The sequence below is a fragment of the Manis pentadactyla genome, chromosome 9 (assembly GCF_030020395.1).
Source record: "Manis pentadactyla isolate mManPen7 chromosome 9, mManPen7.hap1, whole genome shotgun sequence".
Classification (NCBI taxonomy): Eukaryota; Metazoa; Chordata; class Mammalia; order Pholidota; family Manidae; genus Manis; species Manis pentadactyla.
The window spans coordinates 88,108,471-88,130,588 of record NC_080027.1 but is presented as its reverse complement, the minus strand read 5'-3'; the positions used below and the strand labels follow the sequence as shown (position 1 = coordinate 88,130,588).

The following is a 22,118-nucleotide window of genomic DNA, read 5'->3' as shown; positions in this document are numbered from 1 at the left end:
TGGATGTATTTATTAAGCCTCTTTGCATATGAGTGGTAGAAACCATCCAGCTAGCTTAAACAGAAATAATTTTTCACAGGAATTCCACAGGTTTCTTTTGGAATCCAAGGACAGGAGTGCAGTTAAATTTCTTAATACATATCCAACCCAACATCAATCTACTACTTTTTTCTCCACATTCTCCCCAGCCCCATACCATCCTTTCACTCTATCGAAACAACCTCTGTAATTGTGGTCCCTTGGCTGCTTCTCCTTTTCCATGCTGTTCTCTTCCAATCCATTTTCCACAAAGCAGAGGTTTTTTCTTTTTTATATGCAAATATGACTGTGTTCCTTTTCTAGTTAAAACCTTAGTAACGCTAGACCAAAAAGCTGTAAATATAACACTGACAAATTTTACACCAAAATTTAGACTTCTCTATAGAAAAAGTATCATTAATGGAGTATATAACAAACTGAACAATATTTGTAGCAAATATGTCAAAGAATTAATTTTCTTAACATAACAGTCAATATGTCAAAAATGACCAAATAGAAAAATGGGCATAAGACACGAACAAGCAGTTCATAGAAAAACATAGGTAGTTCATAAGCTTATAAAAACATGCTCAACTTCACCTCCAATTAAAGATACAAATCAAAATATCAGGGGAGGAGGAGGCAAGATGGCGGTGTGAGTAGGGCAGAGGAAATCTCCCAAAACCATATATATTTTTGAAAATACAACAAATACAACTATTCCTAAAAGAGAGACCAGAAGATACAGGACAACAGCCAGGCTATATCTACACCTGCAAGAACCCAGCACCTCACGAAGGGGGTAAGATACAAGTCGCGGCCTGGCAGGGCACTAGCGCGCCCCCCACCCCAGCTCCCAAGCAGGAAGAGAGGAGTCAGAGAGGGCAGGGGGTGGGAGTCCAGGACTGCTAAATACTCAGCCCTAGTCATCTGCACTGGGAGCACAGACATGCAATGCGTGGTACACTGGATACTAGGGCAACGGTACAGTAAAATCTGTGAGCAGGATCCCAAAGCCAGTACCCTCAAAACAAACGAAAAGCGACTGCTTTTTGAAAGTTTTAAAGGGACAGGAGCCTCACAGCTAGATGGAAGCGACCCAGCATACTCAGCCTACCAGCTGGGAATCCCGGGGAATTCTGGGTGCCCTAACCCCCTGGGTGGCAGCACAGCTCTGAGGGCCCTCATGGCAATAAACAGCTTCCCTCCTGTTCTCCTTCCAGTGCGGTCCCGCCATAGTGGAGGAGCAGCCTGAGACCAGCCACACACACAGCACCCACACAGAGCCTCCACCTCAGCAGTCTGGGCCAGACTCAGAGACACCATCGGCGCACAACTACCCAGCACAAGCTGCAGGGGTCGCCATTCTCACAGGACAGGAAGACAAAGAGCAAGCGGGAAGGGACTTTGTTCTCCCAGCTGACATACATGCCAACTGCCCACAACTACCTCTATCGCCATAAAAAGGCAGAAGAATTTGAACCAGACCAGAATCACACAGAAATCCCCTGAGAGGGAACCTATGGAGATAGATTTAACCAATTTTCCTGAAAAAGAATTCAAAATAAAGGTCATAACCATGCTGATGGAGCTGGAGAGAAATATGCAAGAGCTAACAGATAAAATTGGGAGGGAGATATAGAAGTAACAATCTCTGGAAGGACTTAAAAGCAGAATGGATGAGGTGCAAGAGGCCAATAATGGAATAGAAATCAGAGAACAGGAACACAGAGAAGCTGACACAGAGAGAGATAAAAGGATTTCCAGGAATGAAAGAATATTAAGAGAACTGTGACCAAATGGAAAAATATTTGCATAATAGGGGTACCAGAAGAAGAAGAGAGTGAAAAATGGATAGAAAGTGTATTTGAAGAAATAATTGTTGAAAACTTCCCCAAACTGGGGGAGAAAATAGTCGCTCAGACCACAGAAGCACAAAGAACTCCCAACAGAAGGGACCCAAGGAGGACAACACCATGACACATAATAATTAAAATGGCAAAGATCAAGGACAAGGACAGAATATTAAAGGCAGCCAGAGAGAAAAAAGGTCACCTACAAAGGAAAACCCATCAGGCTATCATCAGACTTCTCAACAGAAACCTTATACGCCTGAAGAGAATGGCATGATATAGTTAATGCAGTGAAACAGAAGGACCTTGAACCAAGGATACTGTATCCAGCACGACTATCATTTAAATATGAAGGAGGGATTAAACAATTCCCAGACAAGCAAAAGTTGAGGGAATTTGCCTCCCACAAACCACCTTTACAGGATATTTTAGAGGGACTGCTCAAGATGGAAGCACTCCTAAGGCTAAATAGATGTCACCAGAGAAAATAAAATTGTGCAAAGAAAGCAGAACAAGTACTAACTAAAGACAAAAATAAAATCAAATACCCACAAAAGCAGGCAAAGGAAACACAAAAGAGCAGAAAATAAAACACCTAACATATAAAAGAATGGAGGAGGAGGAATAAAGAATGAAGGGAGAGAAATAAAGAATCATCAGACTGTGTTTATAATAGCTCAATACGTGAGTTAAGTTAGATGGTAAGATAGTAAAGTAGCTAACCTTGAACCTTTGGTAACCACGAATCTAAAGCCTGCAATGGCAATAAGTACATAACTTTCAGTAATCACCCTAAATGTAAATAGACTGAATGCACCAATAAAAAGACACAGAGTAATAGAATGGATAAAAAAAGCAAGACCCATCTGTATGCTGCTTACAAGAGACTCACCTCAAACCCAAACACATGCACAGACTAAAAGTCAAGGGATGGAAAAAGATATTTCATGCAAACAACAAGGAGGATAAAGCAGGTGTTGCAGTACTAGCATCAGACAAAATAGACTTCAACACAAAGAAAGTAATGAGATAAAGAAGGACATTACATAATGATAAAGTCAGTCCAACAAGAGGCTATAACCATTATAAATATATATGCACCCAACACAGGAGCACCAGCATATGTGAAACAAATACTAAGAATTAAAGGAGGAAACAGAATGCAGTGCATTCATTTTAGGAGACTTCAACACACCACTCACTCCAAAGGACAGATCCACCAGACAGAAAATAAGTAAGGACACAGAAGCACTGAACAACATACTATAACAGATGTACCTAATAGACATCTATAGAACTCTACACCCAAAAGCAGCAGGGTACACATTCTTCTCAAGTGCACATGGAACATTCTCCAGAATAGACCACATACTAGGCCACAAAAAGAGCCTTGGTAAATTCAAAAAGATTGAAATTCTACCAACCAACTTCTCAGACTGCAAAGGTATAAAACTAGAAATAAACTGTACAAAGAAAGCAAAAAGGCTCACAAACACACGGAGGATTAACAACATGCTCCTAAATAGTCAATGGATCAACGACCAAATTAAAATGGAGATCAAACAATATATGGAAACATGACAACACAAAGCCCCAAATTCTGTGGGACCGAGCAAAAGCAGTTTTAAGTGGAAAGTATATAGCAATCCAGGCATATTTAAAGAAGGAAGGACAATCCCAAATGAATAGTCTTAAGTCACAGTTATCGAAATTGGAAAAAGAAGAACAAATGAGGCCTAAAGTCAGCACAAGGAGGGACATAATAAAGATCAGAGAAGAAATAATTAAAATTGAGAAAAATAAAACAATAGAAAAAAATCAATGAAACCAAGAGCTGGTTCTTTGAGAAAATAAACAAAATACATAAGCCTCTAGCCAGACTTATTAAGAGAAAAAGAGAGTCAACACACATCAACAGAATCAGAAACTAGAAAGGAAAAATCACGATGGACCCCACAGAAATACAAAGAATTATTAGAGAGTACTATGAAAACCTATATGCTGACAAGCTGGGAAACCTAGGAGAAATGGACAACTTCCTGGAAAAATACAACCTTCCAAGACTGACCCAGAAACATAAAATCTAAACAGACCAATTACCAGGAACAAAATTGAAGTAGTAATCAAGAAACTACCAAAGAACAAAACCCCCGGGCCAGATGGATTTACCGTGGAATTTTATTAAACATACAGAGAAGACATAATACTCATTCTCCTTAAAGTTTTCCAAAAAATAGAAGAGGAGGGAATACACCCAAACTCATTCTATGAAGCCAGCATCACCCTTATACCAAAACCAGGTAAAGACCCCACTGAGAAAGAAAATTACAAACGAATATCCCTGATGAACATAGATGCAAAAATACTCGACAAAATATTAGCAAACTGAAATTGAAAATACATTAGAAGGATCATACACCACGACCAAGTAGGATTCATCTCAGGGATGCAAGGATGGTACAACATTAAAAAATCCATCAAGATCATCCACCACATAAACAAAAAGAAGGACAAAAATCACATGATCATCTCCATAGATGCTGGAAAAGCATTCAACAAAATTCAACATCCATTCATGATGAAAGCTCTCTCAACAAAATGGGCATAGAGGGCAAGTACCTCAACATAATAAAGGCCATATATGCTAAACGTACAGGCAACATCATACTTAACAGTGAGAAGCTGAAACCTTTTACTCTAAGATTGGGAACAAGACAGGGATGCCCACTCTCCCCACTGTTACTCGACATAATACCTGAGGTCCTAGCCATGGCAATTAGACAAAGCAAAGAAATACAAGGCATCCAGATTGGTAAAGAAGAAGTCAAACTGTCACTATTTGCAGATGACATGGTATTGTACATAATGCTCCACTCTAAAACTACTAGAACTAATATCGGAATTCAGCAAAGTTGCAGGATACAAAATTAATACACAGAAATCTGTGGCTTTCCTATACACTAACGATGAACTAGCAGAAAGTGAAATCAGGAAAACAATTCCATTCACAATTGCATCAAAAATAATAAAATAACTAGGAACAAACCTAACCAAGGAAGTGAAAGACCTATACCCTGAAAACTACAAGACACTCCTAAGAGAAATTGAAGAGGACACTAACAAATGGAAACTCATCCCATGCTCTTGGCTAGGAAGAATTAATATCGTCAAAATGGCCATCCTGCCCAAAGCTGTCTACAGATTCAATGCAATCCCTATCAAACTACGAACAGCATTGTTCAACGAACTGGAACAAATAGTTCAAAAATTCATACAGAACTGCCAAACACCCCAAATAGCTAAAGAAATCCTGAGAAGGAAGAATAAAGTGGGGGGAATCTCGCTCACCAACTTCAAGATCTACTACAAAGCCATAGTAATCAAGAAAATTTGGTACTGGCACAAGAACAGACCCACAGACCAGTGGAATGGAATAGAGACTCCAGACATTAACCCAAAGATATATTGTCAATTAATATATGATAACAGAGTCATGGACATACAATGGAGAAATGACAGCCTCTTCAACAGTTGGTGTAGGCAAAACTGGACAGCTGCATGTAAGACTGAAACTGGATCATTGCTAACCCCATACACAAAAGTGAATTTGAAATGGATCAAAGACCTGAATGTAAGTCATGAAACCATAACACTCTTAGAAAAAAACATAGGCAAAAATCTCTTGGACATTAACATGAGCAACTTCTTCATGAATATATGTCCCCAGGCAAGGGAAACAAAAGTAAAAATGAACAAGTGGGACTATATCAAGCTGAAAAGTTTCTGTACAGCAAAGGACACCATCAATAGAACAAAAAGGTATCCTACAGTATGGGAGAATATATTCATAAATGACAGAGCCGATACAGGGTTGACATCCAAAATATATAAAGAGCTCATGCACCTCAACAAACAAAAAGCAAATAACCCAATTAAAAAATGGTCAGAGGAGCTGAACAGTTTTCCAAAGAAGAAATTCAGATGGCCAACAGACACATGAAAAGATGCTCCACATCGCTAGTTATCAGAGAAATGCAAATTAAAACCACAGTGAGATATCACCTCACACCAGTAAGGAATGCCACCATCCAAAAGACAAGCAACAACAAATGTTGTCGAGGTTGTGGAGAAAGGGGAAGCCTCCTACAATGCTGGTGGGAATTTATCCATTATGGAAAGCAATATGGAGGTTCCTCCAAAAGCTCAAAATGGAAATACCATTTGACCCAGGAATTCCACTTCTAGGAATTTACCCTAAAAATGCAGCAGCTCAGTTTGAAAAAGACAGATCTACCCCTGTGTTTATCGCAGCACTATTTACAATAGCCAAGAAACGGAAGCAACCTAAGTGTCCATCAGTAGATGAATGGATAAAGAAGAGTGGTACATATACACAATGGAATATTATTCAGCCATAAGAAGAAAACAAATGCTACCATTTGCAACAACATGGATGGAGCTAGAGGGTATTATGCTCAGTGAAATAAGGCAGGTGGAGAAAGACAAGTACCAAATGATTTCACTCATATGTGGAGTATAAGAACAAAGAAAAAACTGAAGGAAGAAAACAGCAGCAGACTCACAGAATCCAAGAATGGACTAACAGTTACTAAAGGGAAAGGGACTGGGGAGGATGGGTGGGAAGGGAGGGATATTGTGGGGGAAAATAAAGGGGGCATTATAATGTGGGGAGAGGTATGAGGAGGGATGTGCAATACAGAGAAGACAAGTAGTGACTCTACAGCATCTTACTACACTGATTGACAGTGCTGTAATGGGGTTTGTCAGGGTAACTTGGTGAAGGGGGGAGCCTAGAAAACATAATGTTCCTCATGTAATTGTAGATTAATGATTCCAAAATATATATTTATCAGGGTACCAGTTTTTTAATTATTAAATTTGGGCAAAATTCTTTTTTTTTGAAATGTACATCAGAGTGGTTCAACAATCCCCATGATCAACTTATATTGTGATTGCCTATTATTGTGCCCATTTATCCCCCTACCCCCAACACCTGCATCCACTCCAGACCCTCCCCCTTGGTAACTGCTAGGCACTTCTCAGTGTCTATGAGTCTACTGCTGTGTTTTTCCTTCTGTTTTGCTTTGGTTTTATATTCTACAGATAAGTGAAGTCATATTATATTTGTCTTTCTCCATCTACTTTATTTTACTGAGCATAATACCCTCTAGAGCCATCCATGTTGTTGCAAACAACAGGATTTCTTTTCTTTTTATGGCTGAATAATGTTCCATTGTGTGTATGTACCACTTCTTCATCCATTCATCTATTGATGGACACTTAGATTGCTTCCATATCTTGGCTACTGTAAATAATATGGCAGTGAAAATAAGGGTGCATATATCTTTTCAAATCAGGGATTTTTTTCCTCTGTGTGAATTCCTAAGAGTGGAATTCATGAGTCAAATGGTATTTCGACTTTCAGATTTTTGAGCAACTTCCATACTGCTTTCCACAGTGGTCATCAATTTGCAGTCCCACCAACAGTGTAGAGAGTTTCCCCTCTCTCCTCATCCTTGGCAGCATTTGTTGTTTCTTGTCTTTTGGAAGGTGGTCATTCTAACTGGTGTGAGGTGATACATTGTGGCTTTAATTTGCATTTCCCTGATGATTAGTGATGTGGAGCATCTCTTCATGTGCCTGTTGGCCATTTGTATTTCTTCCCTAGAACAGTGTCTGTTCATGTCTTCCACCCATTTTTTGATTGGGTTATTTGTTTTTGAGGCATTGAGGTGTATGAATTCTTTATATATTTTGGATGTTAACCACTTATGAGATGAGTCATTTACAAATATATTCTCCCATACTTTAGGATGCCTTTCTATTCTGCTGACAGTGTCCTTTGCTGTACAAAAGTTTTTTAGTTTGATGTATTCCCACTTGTTCATTTTTTATTTTGTTACCCATGCCCAAGGAGATATGTCTAGGAAAAAATGTTGCTCATGCTTATATTAAAGAGATTTTTGCCTGTGTTCTCTTCAAAGAGTTTTATAGTTTCATGTATTACATTCAGGTCTTTGATCTAGTAATCCAGTTTCATTCTCTCACATGCAGCTGTCCAGTTTTCTCAACCAGTTATTAAAGAAGCTGCCTTTTCCCCATTGTATATTCATGGCTCCTTTATTGTATGTTAATTGACCATATATATGTGGGTTTATATCTCAGCTATCTATTCTCTTCCGTTAATCTATAAGTCCTATAAGTCTGTTCTTCTAGTATGAAACTATTGTGATTACTGTAACTGTAATAGAGCTTGAACTCAGGGAGCATATCCCCCCAGCTTTGTTCTTTCTCAGGATTGCTTTCGCTATTCAGGCTCTTCTGTGGTTCCATATGATTTTTAGAAATATTTGTTCTATTGCATTGAAGAATGCTGTTGGTATTTTCATAAGGATTGCATTGAATCTGTAAATTGCTTTGGGCAGGATTGACATTTTGACAGTATTAATTATTCCTATCCATTAGCATGGGATAGATTTCCATTTATTGGTGTCTTTAATTTCTCTTGAGTATCTCACAGTTTTCACAGTATAGGTCTTTCACCTTCTTGGTTAGATTTATTCCTAGATATTTTATTCTTTTTGATGCAATTGTAAATGGAGTTGTTTTCCTGATTTCTCTTTCTACTAGTTCATCATTAGTATATAGGAATGCCACAGATACCTGTGTGTTTGTATCCTGCAACTTTGCTGAATTCAGTTATTAGTTCTAATAGTTTTTTGGTGGAATCATTATAGTTTTCTATGTATAATATCATGTCATCTGCAAATGGAGACAGTTTTAACTTCTTCCTTACCAGTATGGATGCTTTTTATCTGTGTTGTCTGATTGCCCTATTTAGGACCTCCACTACTAGCTGAATAACAGTGGTGAGAGTGGATATCCTTGTCTTTCTCCTGATCTTACAAGGAAAAGCTTTCAGATTTTCACCGTTAAGTATGATGTTGGCTATGAGTTTGTCATATATAGGCTTTATTATGTTGAGGTACTTGCCTTTTATACCCATTTTGTTGAGAGTTTTTATCATGAATGAATGTTGAATTTAGTCAAATGCTTTTTCAGCATCTATTTAAATGATCATGTGGTTTTTAACCTTTTTGTTAATTTCGTGTGTGATATTGATTGATTTATGAGTATTTTACCATCCTTGCATCCCTGGAATAAATCCTCCATGGTCATGATGGATAATCTATCTGATGGATTTTTGGATTTGGTGTGCTAATATTTTGTTGGGGATTTTTCTATCTATGTTTATCAGGGATATTGGTCCATAATTTTCTTTTTTGTGGTATCTTTGTCTGATTTAGGTATTAGAGTGATGCTGGCCTCATAGAATGAGTTTGGAAGTATTCCCTACTCTTCTACTTTTGGGTTACTTTAAGTAGAATGGGTATTAGCTCTTTAAACGTGTGGTAGAATTCAGCTGTGAAGCCATCTGGTTCTGGATTTTTGTTTTTACGTTGTTCTTTGATTACCACCTCGATTTCATTGCTGGTAATTGGTCTGTTCAGATTTTTTGTTTCTTGCTGGGTCAGTCTTTGAAGGCTATATTTTTCTAGAAAGTTGTCCATTTCTTCTAGGTTGTCCAATATACTGGCATATAATTTTCCAGAGTATTCTCTACTAATTCTTTGTATTTCTGTGGTGTCCATACTGATTATTCCTTCTTTGTTTCTATTTTGTTTATGTGTGTACACTGTCCAAAATACTTGACCAGTCTGGCTAGGGGTTATTCTGTTTTGTTTATTTTCCCAAAGTAGCAGCTCCTGCTTTCACTGATTTTTTTCTGAAATTTTTTTGTATCATTAATATACAATCATATGAGCAACATTGTGGTTACTAGATTTCCCCCAGTAATCAAGTCCCCACCACATACTCCATTAGAGTTACTGTCCATCAGCGTAGTAAGATAGTACAGAGTCACTACTTGTTTTCTCTGTGCTATACTGCCTTTCCTGTGCTGCCCCCATGTTATGTGTGCTAATTGTAATGCCCCTTATTCCCCTTATCCCTCTCTTCCCACCCAACATCCCCAGCCCCTTTCCCTTTGGTAACTCTTAGTCCGTTCTTGGATTCTGTGAGTCTGCTGCTGTTTTGTTCCTTCAGTTTTTGCTTTGTTCTTATATTCCAAGATGAGTGAAATTATTTGGTACTTGTCTTTCTCCACCTGTCTTATTTCACTGAGAATAATACCCAGCTCCATCCATGTTGTTGCAAATGGTAGGATTTGTTTTCTTCTTATGGCTGAATAATATGCCATTGTGTATATCTACCACATACTCTTTATCCATTCATCTAATGATGGACACTTAGGTTGCTTCCATTTCTTAGCCATTGTAAGTAGCACTGCGATAAACATAGGAGAACATATGTCTTTTTAAAAATGGGATCCTACATTCTTAGGGTAAATTCCTAGAAGAATTCCTGGGTCAAATGGTATTTCTATTTTCAGTTTTTTAAGGAACCTCAATACTGCTTTCAACAATGGTTGAAATACTTTACATTCCCACCAACAGTGTAGGAGGGTTCCCCTTTCTCCACATCCTTGCCAGTGTTTGCTGTTCCTAGTCTTTTCCATGTTGGCCATCCTAACTAGTGTGAAGTGATATCTCATTGTGGTTTTAATTTGCATTTCCCTGATAATTAGCAATATGGAGCATCTTTTCATGTGCCTGTTGGCAATCTGAATTTCTTCTTTGGAGAAGTGTCTGTTCATATCCTACACCCATTTTTTAGTAGGGTTATTTGCTTTTGGGTATTGCTGTGTAATAGTTCTTTATATATTTTGGATGTTAACCCCTTGTCAGATATGTCATTTACAAAATATATTCTCCCATAATATAGGATGCCTTTTCTGCTGATAGTGTCCTTTCCTATACAGAAACTTTTTAGCATGATGTAGTCCCATTTGTTAATTTTTATTTTGTTTCCCTTGCCTGAAGAGATGCATCTAAGAGATTTTTATATTCAATAGATTTTTGCCTGTTTTCTCCTAAGAGTTTTATGGTTTCATGACTTACATTCAGGTATTTGACCATTGTGAATTTACTTTTGTGTATGAAGTTAGACAATAATCCAGTTTCAGTCTCTTGCATATAGCTGTCCAGTTTTGCCAACACCAGCTGTTGAAGAGACTGTCATTTCCCCATTGTATATCCATGGCTCCTTTTTCATATCTTAATTGACCATGTATGCTTGGGTTTCTATCTGGGCTCTCTTTAGTCTATTCCATTGGTCTATAGTCTGTTCTTGTGCAAGTACCAAATTGTCTTGATTTTTGTGGCTTTGTACTAGAGCTTGAAGTTGGGGAGCGTAATCCGCCCTGCTTTATTCTTCCTTCTCAGGATTGCTTTGGCTATTCTGGGTCTTTTGTCGTTCCATATGAATTTTAGAATGGTTTTCTCTAGTTCGTTGAAGAATGCTGTTGGTATTTTGATAGGGATTGCCTTGAATCTGTAGATTGCTTTAGGCAGGTGACCATTTTGAGAATATTAATTCTTCCTATCCATGAACACGGAATGTGTTTCCATTTATTGGATCTTCTTTAAATTCTCTCATGAGTGTCATGTAGCTTTCAGAGTATAGGTCTTTCACTTTCTTGCATAGGTTTATTCCTAGGTGTTTTATTCTTTTTGAAGCAATTGTGAATGGAATTGCTTTCCTAATTTCTCTTTCTGCTAGTGCATTGTTAGTGTACAGGAATGCAACAGATTTCTGTGTATTAATTCTGTATCCTGCAGCTTTGCTGAGTTTGATATTAGATCTAGTAGTTTGGGAGTGGAGTCTTTAGGGTTTTTTATGTACAATGTAATGTCATCTGCAAACAGGGACAGTTTAACTTCTTCCTTACCAATCTGCATGCCTTTTATTTCTTTGTGTTTTCTGACTGCTGAGGCAAGGACCTCCAAAACTATGTTGATTAAAAGTGGAGAGAGTGGGAATCCTTGTCTTGTTCCCAATCTTAATAGAAAAGCTTTCAGCTTCTTGCTGTTGAGTATAATGTTGGCTGTGGGTTTGTCATATATGACCTGTATTATGTTGAGGTACTTGCACTCTATACCCATTTTGTTGAGAATTTTTATCATAAATGGATGTTGAATTCTGTCAAATGCTTTTTCAGCATCTATGGAGATTGTCATGTAGTTTTTGTCCTTATTGTTGATGTGGTGGATGATTTTGATGGCTTTTCGAATATTGTACCAGCTTTGCATCCCTGGAATAAATCCTGCTTGATCATGATGGATGATATTTTTTATGTATTTTTGAATTCAGTTTGCTAATATTTTGTTGAGTATTTTTGCATCTGTGTTCATCAGGGATATTGGTCTGTAATTTTCTTTTTTTGTGGTGTCTTTGTCTGGTTTTGGGATTAGAGTGATGCTGGCCTCATAGAATGAGTTTGAAAGTATTCCCTCTTCTTCTACTCTTTGGAAAACTAAGGAGGATAGGTATTAGGTCTTCTCTAAATGTTAGATAAAATTCAGCAGTGACACTATCTGGTCCAGGAGTTTTGTTCTTAGGTAGTTTTTTGATTACCAATTCAATTTCGTTGCTGGTAGTCTATTCAGATTTTCTGTTTCTTCCTGGGTCAGCCTTGGAAGGTTGTATTTTTTCAGAAAGTTGTCCATTTCTTCTATGTTATGGAGTTTGTTAGCATCTAATTTTTCATCGTATTCTCTTATAAGTCTTTGTATTTCTGTTGTGTATGTAGTGATTTTTCCGTTCTCATTTCTGATTTTGTTTATGTGTGTAGACTCTCTTTTTCTTTATAAGTCTGGCTAGGATTTATATATTTTGTTTATTTTCTCGAGGTACCAGCTCCTGCTCTCATTGATTCTTTCTATTGTTTTTTTCTTCCCAATTTTCTTTATGCTCTCATCTTTGTTATGTCCCCCCTTCTACTGACTTTGGGCCTCATTTTTTCTTTTTTTTTCTAGTTTTGTTAATTGTGAGTTGACTGTTCATTTGGGATTGTTCTTCTTCCCTGAGGTAGGCCTGTATTGCAATATAATTCCCTGTTAGCACAGCCTTCGCTGTGTCCCACAGATTTTGCTGTGTTGAATAATTATTGTCATTTATCTCCATATTTTGCTTGATCTCTGTTTTTATTTTGTGATTGATCCACTGATTATTTATGAGCATGTTATTAAGCCTCCATGTGCTTATGGGCTTTTTCATCTTCTTTGTGTAATTTATTTCTATTTTCATACCTTTATCATCTGAGAACCTGGGTAGTATAATATCAATCTTTTTAAATTTACTGAGGCTCTTTTTGTGCCCTAGTTAATGATCTGTTCTTGGAAATGTTCCATGTGCATGTGCATTTGAGAAGAATGTGTATCCTGTTGCTTTTGGATGAAGTGTTCTGTAGATGTCTGTTAGGTCCATCTGTTCACATACATTGTTCTGTGCCTATGTCTCCTTACTTATTTTCTATCTGGTTGTTCTGTCCTTTGGAGTGAGTGGTGTGTTGAAGTCTCCTAAAATGCATGCATTGCATTCTATTTCCCCCTTTAATTCTTTTAGTATTTGCTTCACATATGTAGGTGATTCTGTGTTGAGTGCATGGATATTTGTAATGGTTATATCGTCTTGTTGGACTGACAGCCTTATCATTATGTAATGTCCTTCTTTGTCTCTTGTGACTTTCTTTGTTTTGAAGTCTAGTTTGTCTGACACAAGTACTGCAACTCCTGCTTTTTTCTCTCTATTAGTTGCATGAAACATCTTTTTCTATCCCTTCACTTTCAGTGTGTGTATGTCTTTGGATTTGAAGTGAGTCTCTTTTAGGTAGCATATATGGGTCTTGTTTTTTTATCCATTCAGTGACTCTATGTCTTTTGATTAGTACATTCAGACCATTTACATTTAGGGTGATTATCGATAGGTATGTACTTATTGACATTGCACGCTTTAGGTTCGTGGTTACCCAATGTTCAGGGGTAACTTCCTTAGGATCTAACAATCTAACTTAACTCTCTTAGTATGCTATTACACACACAATATAAAGGTTCTTTTTTCTTTTTCCTTCTTTTTCTTCCTCCTCCATTCTTTATACATTAGGTATCATATTCTGTATTCTTTTTCTATCTCTTAATTGACTTTGCGTACAGTTGATTTGATTTTGCATATCCTTAGTAATTGTTTTATTTTGCTGTGGTTTTATTTCCCCTGGTGACAGCTATTTAGCCTTAGGAATACGTCCATCTATAGCAGTCCCTCCAATATGCACTGTAGAGGTGGTTTGTGGGAGGTAAGTTCCCTCAGCTTTTGCTTATCTGAAAATTGTTTAATCCCTCCTTCATATTTAAATGATAATATTGCCGGGTAGAGTATTCTTGGTTCAACTTCCTTCTGTTTCATTGCATTAAATATATCATGCCACTCCCTTCTTGCCTGTAAGGTTTCTGTTGAGAAATCTGATGATAGCCTGATGGGTTTTCCTTTGTGTGTGATCGTTTTGCTCTCTCTAGCTGCTTTTAAAAGTCTGTCCTTATCCTTGATCTTTGCCATCTTAATTATTATATGTCTTGGTGTTGTCTTCCTTGGGTCCTTTTTGTTGGGAGATATGTGCACCTCCATGGCCTGAGAAACTATCTCTTTCCCTGGATTGGGGAAGTTTTCAGCAATTACCTCCTCAAAGATACTTTCTGTCCCTTTTTCTCTCTTCTTCTTCTTCTGGTACCCCTATAATGCAGATATTGTTCCATTCGGATTGCTCACACAGTGCTTCAATATTCTTTCATTCTTAGAGATCCTTTGTTCTCTCTGTGCCTGAGGTTCTTCGTATTTCTCTTCTCTAATTTCTTTGCCCTTTACCATCTCTTCTACTACATCTAATCTACTTTTAAATCCCCCCATTGTATGTTTCATTTATGATATGAAATTTCTGTACGATTGAATCTCTGTCCTAAATTTGTTCATGAGTTCTTGAATATTTTTCTGTTCCTCCATGAGCATGTTTATGATTTTTACTTTGAACTCAATTTCAGGAAGATTGGTGAGTTCAGTTTCATTTGGCCCTTTTTCTGGGGTTTGTGAGATTTTGGTCTGAACCAGGTTCCTTTGACATGTCATATTTGTATGTGTCACTCTCTACTGCCCAGAAGCTGTAGTCTCTGGAGCTGCTCAGCCCCTGGAGTGGTGTTGGGGTTTGCAGGGGAGCAGTGCTGGTACCTGGGTGAAGGAAAGAGCTGTTTTCAGTTTCCCAGTTGCAGTGCCTGTTTCCACTATCAGAACCAGTGGGCCAGCACACGGGTGTAAGCCTCTGTTCTTCTGTAGCTGCTATTGGCGAGGCTTACCTCTGGCAGGCCTGATGCCAAGACAGAGACCTCCAGTTCGTGAGCTGATGCTGGCAGGGCAGGAGGAAGGTGCAGCAGGCCACGTATCACAGTGAGAGCCCTCTGAGCTGAGTAGCCAGCCAGGGAATGGAGTGCATGAAGCTCCTGAAAGTTGCAACCTCTGGGCAGAGCATCCCCAGACAACCTTGTCCACCTGTCTCTTCTCCTGCACAGCAAGCTCTGTGCAAACCTCGCCCCTTCAGCAGCCCTCTTGCTGCTAGGAAGCCTCTCAGACTGCCTGTCTTTCCTGTGTCCCAGAGCAGCTGGATGTGGATCCCTGTCATCCACAAACGGCTGGAATCTCAGTCTGCACAAGTATTCTGCCTGTGTTAGCTTTCCAATCTGACTAACCTCAAGAGCACCATGCAGTGTAGGTTTGTGCTCCCATAGCAGATCTCGAGGGCTGGGTGTTCAGCAGTCCTGGGCTTCCATCCCTTCCCCACTCCATTTCTCTTCATCCTGCAGGTGATCTGGGGTTGGGGGAGGGCTTGGGTCCTGACCTATCAAGGCTTTGATATGTTCACCATTTCATGAGGTCTGCTCTGATCTCCAGGTGTATACAGTCTGGTGCAGCCTTCTTTCCTGTTGCTTTTTCAGGATTAGTTGTATTAACTATATTTTCATAATATGTGTGGTTTATGTCCCTCCTTCTACTAACTTAGGGCTTCACTTGTTCTTTTTCTAGTTTCTTTAATTGTGAATTTAGATAGTTTATTTGGGATTGTTCTTGTGTTTTGAGGTAAGCCTGTATTGCTTTGTACTTTCCTCTTAGAACTGCCTTCAGTGCATCCCAGAGATTTTAGGCTGTTGTGTTTTTGTTTTCATTTGTCTCCAGGTATTGCTTGATTTCTGTTTTAATTTGTTCATTGATTCACTGATTATTCAGAAGCATGTTGTTTAACCTTCACATGTTTGCAGGTCTTTTTGTTTTTTTGTGCAACTTATTTCTAGTTTCATACCTTTGTGGCCTAAGAAGCTGCTTGATACAATTTCAATCCTTTTGAATTTATTGAGGCTTTTGTTGTGGCCTAGTATGTGATCTATTCTGGAAAATGTACACTTGAGAAGAATGTGTATCTCCTGGTTTTGAGTGGAAAGATCTGTAGATATCTGTTAAGTCCATTTGATCTTATGTATTGTTCAGTGCCTCTGTTTCTTTATTTTTTTTCTATCTGGTTGATCTGTCTATTGATGTGAGTGGTGTGTTAAAGTCTCCTAAAATGAATCTGTTGCAATCAATTTCCCCCTTTAATTCTGTTAGTATTAGTTTTACATATTTAGGTGGTCCTATATTGGTGCATAGATATTTATAATGGTTATATCCTCTTCCTGGACTGACCCTTTTATCATTATGTAATATCCTTCTTTGTCTCTTGTTACTGTCTTTGTTTTGAAATCGATTTTCTGTAAAGTAAGTACTGCTACTGCTTTCTTCTATTTTTTGCATGAATGATCTTTCATCCCTTCAGTTTTAGTCTGTGTATGTGTTTGGTTCTGAAATGAGTCTTTTTTCGGCAGCATATAGATGGGTCTTGTTTCCTTATCCATTCTGCCACTCTTTGTCTTTTGATTGGTGCATTCAGTCCATTACATTTAAGGTGAATTTTGATAGCTATGTACTTATTGCCATTTTATTAATTTTTTCTGGCTGTTTTTATTGCTCCTCTCTGTTCCTTTTTCCCTCTCTTATTATTGATGGTTTTCTTTAGTGTTTTAATTGGATCTCTCTTTTTTAAATTAAATTTTGTGTGTATTTATTGTATGCTTTAGTTCTGTGGTTACCAAAGGTTTAAGGATAGCTTCCTTACTGTATAATAATGTACCTTAAGGGTGGAGGCAAGATGGCGGCATGAGTAGAGCAGCGGAAATCTCCTCCCAAAACCATATATATATTTTGAAATACAACAAATACAACTATTCCTAAAAGAGAGACCCGAAGATACAGGACAACAGCCAGACTACATCTATATCTGCGAGAACCCAGGGCCTCATGAAGGGGGTAAGATACAAGCTGTGGCACGTTGGGACCTGAGTGTGCCCCCGACCCCAGCTCCCCAGCGGGAGGAGAGTAATCAAAGCAGGTAGGGAGAGGGAGCCCAGCACTGCTAAAAACCAGCATTAGTCATCAGCACCAGGAGCACAGACACACAGTGCACGGCGTGCTGGATACTAGGGAAACAGAACAGTAAAACCTGCAAGCAGATCTGTGCAGCCGGCACCCCTGGGACAAACAAAAGTGTGTGCTTTTTGGAAGTCTTAAAGGGACAGGGACCCCACAGCTGGATGGAAGCAACCGAGGACACTCAGCCTAGCACCTGGAATCCCAGGGAACTCTGGGGGCCCTAAGCCACTGGGCAGCAGCACAGCTCTGATGCTCCTCATGGCAATAAATAACAACCCACCCGATCCCCCTCGGAAACGGATCCGCCATAGCGGAGCAGCAGCCTGAGAGTGGCTATGCCCACAGCAACCACAGAGCTTACTCCACAGAGGCTGGGTAGGAATCAGAGACCCCATCTGTGCACAGCTGCCCAGCACAAGCCACTAGGGGTCGCTGATCTCCCAGGAGAGTAAGGCCACAAACTAGCAAGGAGGGGCATTCTCCCAGCTGACACATGTGCTAGCTCCCCACAACTACCCCTATCGCCATGAAAACGCAGAAGAATTTGATCCAGACCAAAATCACAGAGACAACCCCTGAGAAGGAGCTTGAAGAGATAGACCTAACCAACCTCCCTGATAAAGAATTCAAAATAAAGGTCATAACCATGCTGATGGAGCTGCAGAGAAAAATGGAAGAGCTAACGGACAAAGTAGGGAGGGAGACTACAGAAATAAAACAATCTCTGGAATGATTTAAAAACAGAATGGATGAGATGCAAGAGGCCATTGATGGAATAGAAACCAGAGAAAAAGGATGCATAGAAGCTAATGCACAGAGAGATAAAATGATCTCCAGGAATAAAACAATATTAAGAGAACTGTGTGACCAATCCAAAAGGAACAATATCCACATTATAGGGGTACCAGAAGAAGAAGAGAAAGAAAAAGGGAAAAAAGTGTATTTGAAGAAATAATTGCTGGAAACTTCACCAAACTGGGGGAGTAAACAGTCTCTCAGACCACAGAAGTACACAGAACTCCCAACAGAAGGGACCCAAGGAGATCAACACTAAGACACATAATAATTAAAATGGCAAAGATCAAGGAAAAGGACAGAGTTTTAAAGGCAGCTAGAGAGAGGAAAAAGGTCACTTACAAAGGAAAACCAATCAACCTACCATCAGACTTCTCAACAGAAACCTTAGAGGCCAGAAGAGAATGGCATGATATATTTAATGCAATGAAACAGAAGGGTCTTGAACCAAGAATACTGTATCCAGCATAATTATCATTTAAATATGAAGGAGGGATTAAACAATTCCCAGACAAGCAAAAGTTGAGGGAATTTGCCTCCCACAAACCACCTCTACAGGGTATTCTAGAGGGACTATTCTAGACGGGAGCACTCCTAAGACTAAACAGATGTAACCAGAGAAAATAAAATCACAGCAAAGAAAGCAAACCAACCAAATACTACCTAAAGGCAAAAAATAAAATCAAAGACTCACAAAAAGCAGTTAAAGGAAACATGAAAGAGCACAGAATACAACAACCAACATATAAAGAATGAGGAGGAGGAATAAGAAGGGAGAGAAGAAAAGAATCTCCAGACAGTGTATATAACAGCTCAATAAGCGAGCTAAGTTAGGTAGTAAGATACTAAAGAAGCTGACCTTGAACCTTTGGTAACCATGAATCTAAAGCCTGCAATGGCTATAAGTACATAACTTTCAGTAATCACCCTAAATGTAAATAGACTGAATGCACCAATCAAAAGGCACAGAGTAATAGAATGGATAAAAAAAGCAAGACCCATCTATAGGCTGCTTACAAGAGACTCACCTCAAACCCAAAGACATGCACAGACTAAAAGTCAAGGGATGGAAAAAGATATTTCATGCAAACAACAAGGAGGATAAAGCAGGTGTTGCAGTACTAGTATCAGACAAAATAGACTTCAAAACAAAGAAAGTAACAAGAGATAAAGAAGGACGTTAAATAATGATAAAGGGGTCAGTCCAACAAGAGAATATAACCATTATAAATATATGTGCACCCAACACAGGAGCACCAGCACATGTGAAACAAATACTAATGGAACTAAAGGAGGAAATAGAATGCAATCTATTCATTTTAGGAAACTTCAACACACCACTCACTCCAAAGGACAGATCCACCAGACAGAAAATAAGTAAGGACACACAGGCACTGAACAACACACTAAAACACATGGACTTAATAGACATCTATAGAACTCTACATCCAAAAGCAACAGAATACACATTCTTCTCAAGTGCACATGGAACATTCTCCAGAACAGACCACATACTGGGCCACAAAAAAGAGCCTCAGTAAATTCCAAAAGATTGACATCCTACCAGCCAACTTCTCAGACCACAAAGGTATAAAACTAGAAATAAATTGTACAAAGAAAGTAAAAAGGCTCACAAACATATGGAGGCTTAACAACATGCTCCTAAATAATCAATGGATCAACGACCAAATTAAAATAGAGATCAAGCAATATATGGAAACAAATGACAACAACAACACAAAGCGCAAACTTCTGTGGGACGCAGCGAAAGCAGTCTTGAAAGTAAATAGCAATACAGGCATATTTAAAGAAGGAAGAACAATCCCAAATGAATGGTCTAATGTCACAATTATCGAAATTGGAAAAAGAAGAACAAATGAGGCCTAAAGTCAGCAGAAGGAGGGATATAATAAAGATCAGAGAAGAAACAAATAAAAGTGAGAAGAATTTTAAAAATTGAGAAGAATAAAACAATAGAAAAAAATCAATGAAACCAAGAGCTGGTTCTTTCAGAAAATAAACAAAATAGAAAAGCCTCTAGCCAGAGTTATTAAGAGAAAAAGAGAATCGACACACATCAACAGAATCAGAAATGAGAAAAGAAAAATCATGACACACCCCACAGAAATACAAAGAATTATTACAGAATACTATGAAAACCTATATGCTAACAAGCTGGAAAACCTAGAAGAAATGGACAACTTCCTCGAAAAATACAACTTTCAAAGACTCCAAGGAAGAAACAGAAAATCTAAACAAACCAATTACCAACAAAGAAATTGAATTGGTAATCAAAAAACTACCCAAGAACAAAACCCCCGGGCCAGATGGATTTACCTCGGAATTTTATCAGACATACAGAGAAGACATACTACCCATTCTCCTTAAAGTTTTCCAAAAAATAGAAGAGGAGGGAATACTCCCAAACTCATTCGAATGAAGCCAACATCACCCTAATACCAAAACCAGGCAAAAACCCCACCAAAAAAAATTACAGACCAATATCCCTGATGAAAGTAGATGCAAAAATACTCAAAAAAATATTAGCAAACCGAATTAAAAAATACATCAAAAGGATCATACACCACGACCAAGTGGGATTCATCCCAGGGATGCAAGGATGGTACAGCATTCAAAAATCCATCAACATCATCCATGACATAAGTAAAAAGAAGGACAAAAACCACATGATCATCTCCAGAGATGCTGAAAAAGCATTCGACAAAATTCAACATCCATTCATGATAAAAATTCTCTCAACAAAATGGGCATAGAGGGCAAGTACCTCAACATAATAAAGGCCATATATGATAAACCCACAGCCAACATCATACTGAACAGTGAGAAGCTGAAAGCTTTTCCTCTGAGAACAGGTACAAGACAGGGATGCCCACTCTCCCCACTGTTACTCAACATAGTACCTGAGTTCCTAGCCACAGCAAGTAGACAAAACAAAAAAATACAAGGAATCCAGATTGGTAAAGAAGAAGTTAAACTGTCACTATTTGCAGATGACATGGTACTGTACATCAAAAACCCTAAAGACTCCACTGCAAAACTACTAGAACTAATATCGGAATTCAGCAAAGTTGCAGGATACAAAATTAATACACAGAAATCTGTGGCTTTCCTATACACTAACAATGAATTAACAGAAAGAGAAATCAAGAAAACAATTCCATTCACAACTGCATCAAAAAGAATAAAATACCAAGGAATAAACCTAACCAAGGAAGTGAAAGACCTATATCCTGAAAATTACAAGACACTCTTAAGAGAAATTAAAGAGGACACTAACAAATGGAAACTCATCCCATGCTCTTGGCTAGGAAGAATTAATATAGTCAAAATGGCCATCCTTTCCAAGGCAATATACAGATTTGATGCAATCCCTATCAAATTACCAACAGCATTCTTCAACAAACTGGAACAAATAGTCCAAAATTTCATATGTAAACACCAAAGACCCCAAATAGCCAAAGCAGTCCTGAGAAGGAAGAATAAAGGGGGGGGATCTCGCTCCCCAACTTCAAGCTCTACTACAAAGCCACAGTAATCAAGAAAGTTTGATACTGGCACAAGAACAGACCCACAGACCAGTGGAACATAATACAGACTCCAAACATTAACCCAAACATATATGGCCAATTAATATATGATAAAGGAGCCACAGACATACAATGGGGAAATGACAGTCCCCAGATGGTGCTTCAACAGATGGTGCTGGCAAAACTGAACAGCTACATGTAGGAGAATGAAACAGGATCACTGTCTAACCCCAAACACAAAAGTAAATTCGAAATGGAACAAAGACCTGAATGTAAGTCATGAAACCATAAAACTCTTAGAAAAAAATATAGGCAAAAATCTCTTGGACATAAACATGAGCAACTTCTTCATGAACATATCTCCCCAGGCAAGGGAAACAAAAGCAAAAATGAACAAGTGGGACTATAACAAGCTGAAAAG

At 38.5% G+C, this 22,118-nt stretch overlaps 1 protein-coding gene across 1 annotated transcript in view; it reads left to right on the top strand.

Annotated features, from left to right (window-relative positions):
- AGBL2 (AGBL carboxypeptidase 2) overlaps positions 1-22,118 on the top strand; it is a 98,801-nt gene that overhangs the window by 3,762 nt on the left and 72,921 nt on the right. Inside the window, 1 exon segment of the mRNA XM_057508218.1 lies at positions 15,174-15,262. Within this exon segment, the coding sequence (XP_057364201.1) occupies positions 15,174-15,262 (89 nt within the window).